Below are 4,310 nucleotides of genomic sequence, written 5' to 3'. Positions count from 1 at the left end.
CGTGGAGGAGCTCAGTGCTGCTTTTTTTTTTCCCCTTTGTTTTTGCCTCGTTGCTGCATTTCCTGTCCTGCGTGCTTGTTTTCCTCAGTAATGCCCGTTTTGAAAAGAAAAATGTAATCTTTCGACTGTGAAATCTCTCACGTTTCTCTCCTTTCTCATATACGGGTCTGTTGCTGACTTTCCTTGATACCCCCTGTAAAAGGTCGTCAGAGCATCCCTAACTGCAAGCTTTTAAAAACGATAACCCAGATTTTTATTTTTTTTTTAACATATCGTAAGCTTCCATTGCTAACTCAGTCCCACGTAGTATTTCTAGTGGTTGTTTCCGGTCTTTAGTTCTTTCCACTTTTTGGTTGTTGCCACCGTGATGGTAAGCAGAGGGGGTTAGATAACTGTATGGATGATAGCTCTAATGTCATCCATAAAGGACTAATGAAACAGGTCAGCAGATCTTCCCTCTTACGTCCCTGATGCAGCCATTCTTGGTGCTTGGGAGCAGAGGGGAATGGATGACAAAGCAGTGGGGCAGCCCTGCCCTCCCCAAACAGCTTCTCCAGTCCCCAGTGTTGAGGCAGAGAACTGGGCTTGGATGGACTATTGCCTGGGTGGCCCTGCAGGGCATTTCATAGGCTCTTCTGAGAGTACTGACATAGTACTGACATAGTACTTCTGAGAGAGACACAGTGCTGTGTTGTATTTTGAAATACTCAGTTTTGCTGTTCTCTGAAAACTCCTTTTGTGTTTTTGACTCTCGTTCTGGGTAACAGCTCTGCAGCTCACAGTGCATTATGCAACTCCATTCAATGCATTTCCCCTGCTGGCTCCCAGATGGGGGTTTAACTGAGGGAAAAGCTCTCCACATAGATGTTGCTTTATGGCAGTACATAATGGTTGGGAGGATTTCAGTGAAGATGGGGTTTGTCTTTTTTTTTATATCAAGGTAGCTTGTACTACCAGTACACAGAGAACCGATACGACTAGCAAAATGGTATTTTGTGAACATCTAAAGGCTGCTGCTCAAAGATGTACATAAATGCTATCATATGCCGGCTTGGGTAACTAGGAAATTTAGGAGAGAGTCACATCATACTTGTGTCATTTGAAACCTGAGCTGCTCTTATTCTCTAAGCTTGGCTGTGAACAATGAAGCTATTACTAGTTTAGAAAGGAGGTGGTGAATAGTAACCCAAGCAGGAGTAGGGGGACTTACTGAGTTACCAGGGCCTGTAATCAGGCCTGCCTTCATGTCTTCGCTGTTACTCTGGACTAGATCAACCAGAGCTAGAACAGTTATCCTGGCGAGGTGAGTGTTGGTCTCTTCTCCCTAGTGATAGGACGAGAGGAAATGGCCTCAAGTTGCAACAGGGGAGGTATAGATTGGATATTAGGAAAAATTTCTTCACCGAGAGAGTGGTCAAGCACTGGAACAGGCTGCCCAGGGAAGTGGTGGAGTCACCGTCACTGGAAGTATTCAAAAAACGTGTGGATGTCGTGCTTCAGGACATGGTTTAGTGGGCATGGTGGTGTTGGGTTAACAGTTGGACTTGATCATCTCAAAGGTCCTTTCCAACCTTAATGATTGTGTGATTCGGTGATCCTTTCTCTGCTTCCATTTAATTTTTCTCATCCCTAAAGGCATGGTCTACATGACACAAGAATAAATGACCCCTTCTGAACTTTCTGGAGACCTGCAGAGGATTGCTTTCCTTCACTGAAAGCATAAATTAATAGTTTGCAAATTTCTCTCATACCTGCTAAATGCAGACAAACACAAGACATGGATTAAAGAACAAAAAGGCAAATTGAAGTTTTAAAAATCCTAAATAAATTCAGGAACTTGGAGCTTGTTTCATGTTGTGATTCTGCTTTTGGTTTTTTTTTTTCATGTCTTAATACTGCTACAATGCAGCTGCACAACAGTGAAAAGTGAGTGGTCCTTCAGCTTGTGGTTGTGGGGTTTGTTGTGTTTTTTTAAAAATCTGTAGTACCTCCAGCTGCTTTCATTCAGCTGCAGAAGGGTCTCTTGTCACTGGTGTTGCCTTGCTGTCCAGTCTGCTGGGTATTTTTATTTATTTAAAAAGTGTGTGGAGGGAAAGCACAGCATGTCCCTTGTGGAGGATTTGTTAAGGATTAGCACTGAGATAATGTGAGAATGATCGTTGCCAGTATCCCTTTGAGATGCAGCGTTTCTCTTCTGCATTCCCAAGAGAAGCTTCTGGTAATGATGTCCACAGCAAACAGTACAGTATTTGAACTAATGTTTACCTCTTTCTTCCCTTCACAGCTAGGGTGGCAAAACACAAAAGAACCTCAAGATGTCTGTAATTCAGAGAGGGACAGCAACGCTTCGTAAAGCAAAGAAAATCACTGTAAAAACATGTCTAGATAACCCCTTTGTTTTTCAGTGGAAAACCATAGATGGAGAAGATATGCATTTTATACTACAGACTTTAGAAGAAAGGATTAAACATATTGGACTTAAAAAGATTGAGACTCCGAGAAAGAAAAAACGTTCCCTTACAAAAAAAACAGTGGAAAGAAAGTGTGATGCTAGCTCCAGTGAACTCCCTAAAGAAGAGGAAGTAGAAGGTCATCGTCAAAAACCAGGATGGACTGACATAAGTGTCAGAAGGCAGCTTGCTATTGGAGTTAACGAAGTTACAAAAGCATTGGAAAAAAATGAACTACTTCTCTTGCTGGTGTGCAAGTCTGCAAAACCTACCATGATCACATCACATCTTATTCAGCTGAGTGCAAGTCGAGCCACACCAGCAGGCCAGGTTCCCCGGCTCAGTGAAACAGTTGCACCACTTCTTGGCTTAACATCCATTTTAGCACTAGGCTTTAAAAAGCAGTCTGATAAATTTACTGAAGCAATAGAAGCAATCATTCCAAAGATACCAGCTTTGGAAGTGCCATGGTTTCAGTACAGAACAGCAGAATCAGTGGCTTATGCACATACAGATTCTTCAGAAAATCAGGAACCCGAGCAGCTTGCAGAGGCGCTGGGGGATGAGCCCACAAGCCAGAAGCGGAAGCGTATGGAAAGCAATCAGCTTGATCTTTCAAATGTAGTTTTGCAGCCTTTGAAAATCAAGAAACTTGTTCCAAATCCAAATAAGGTAAAGAAACCACCCCGCAAAAAGAAAAAAGCTTTTTCAGCATAACTGATTTTAGTTTGGTTCTTCATATTAAACTGATTTTTTTTAAATGCAGTATGAAGTACAGCTCTAACTGAACTATTTTGTTAGGCTTTACGGTGTAAAGCACTGGAATACAAAGTGAACTTTATGTTGCATTCAGTTGAGGTACTTTCTGCTTTAATAAAGAATATTGCTTAAACTTGGGTGTGAGTCTTTACCTGGGGGTGAATATTTCATTTGCAGTTGGACATCAGGGAGTTAAAATTGGTAATAAGTATGCTGAAGTAAATTAAGACATAATAAGTACATCTTTGGAATTAATGCAAAACATTAAATGAACTTTGTATTTTTATACAGATAAACATGCTTCAAGCAAACCAGATTTGAGAGTTAAATATACTTATTCAAACAAATCAATACCAAAAGTGAAAGTTTATTTAAACAAAGGTCCATGCCAGTGTAACTCTTTAAAAGCTGTGTCAATGCTTGTTTCAAGTAAACAGCTGTAACAGCACAGGTGGGCTTCCCTTTGGAAGCTTCATGGTTTGCTTTGCTGAACAAGAAACTTGTTTTGGACAGGAAGGTATGCAGACTTGGTTTCCATCCAATACCTGGTGTCTGATGCGCTGAGGAAAAAACTTTGTTTTCAAACACAGAACAAAACCAAATGACTACTGCTGCATTTTGAAAAAAGAGACTTCTGTATGCCTGAAAAAATATAAATGTAAATTCAATTTGATTTCTAAATAGAGTCTAAAATTATTTCCCAGTAAATTGAGATAAGCCATATACTGTCGTATGTAAAGCAGATGACAGCTCTAACCACTATAGGACTGGAAACATACTGCGTAACTTTTGAGTTTAGTTTTACCACGGCCTATGAACAGGTTCCTAATGAGGCAGTTGTGTGGTAGGAAGGAAAGGGAATAGGGCTGCAATCCAGACAGTCGGCATCAACAGCTGAGTTTACTTGGCTCTCTATATTTTAAGCAAAAATCAGTACAATACTGTAGAAGAAAATGTAAAATACCTTAACTGAGTTTCTTTGTTGCTCCTTAAAAAGACTGAATGTACATGTGGTTTTCAGATTTGCTAATCCAGCCTTCCAGTGCCATCAGATAGCTAATCTGTATTTTGGATTTATTTAAAAGTGACTTCAGTTCAGGA

The 4,310-nt window shown here is 40.5% G+C and overlaps 1 protein-coding gene across 1 annotated transcript; it reads left to right on the top strand.

Moving 5' to 3' along the window:
- Window positions 1–2,286: 2,286 nt before the first annotated feature.
- Window positions 2,287–3,338, top strand: RPP38 (ribonuclease P/MRP 38kDa subunit). The gene has a single exon (XM_010285432.1). It carries the CDS (start codon window positions 2,316–2,318, stop codon window positions 3,165–3,167), a length of 852 nt encoding a protein of 283 aa, XP_010283734.1. The 5' UTR covers window positions 2,287–2,315; the 3' UTR covers window positions 3,168–3,338.
- Window positions 3,339–4,310: the final 972 nt, after the last annotated feature.

This window comes from Phaethon lepturus, unplaced genomic scaffold, assembly GCF_000687285.1.
Source record: "Phaethon lepturus isolate BGI_N335 unplaced genomic scaffold, ASM68728v1 scaffold15554, whole genome shotgun sequence".
Classification (NCBI taxonomy): domain Eukaryota; kingdom Metazoa; phylum Chordata; class Aves; order Phaethontiformes; family Phaethontidae; genus Phaethon; species Phaethon lepturus.
The sequence above is the reverse complement of the archived record's forward strand: the minus strand, read 5'-3'. Positions and strand labels throughout refer to the sequence as shown.

What these genes read in the sequence shown, in the direction of transcription:
- RPP38 (XM_010285432.1), top strand. Translation starts at nt 2,316, where the DNA reads ATGTCTGTAATTCAGAGAGGGACAGCAACGCTTCGTAAAGCAAAGAAA.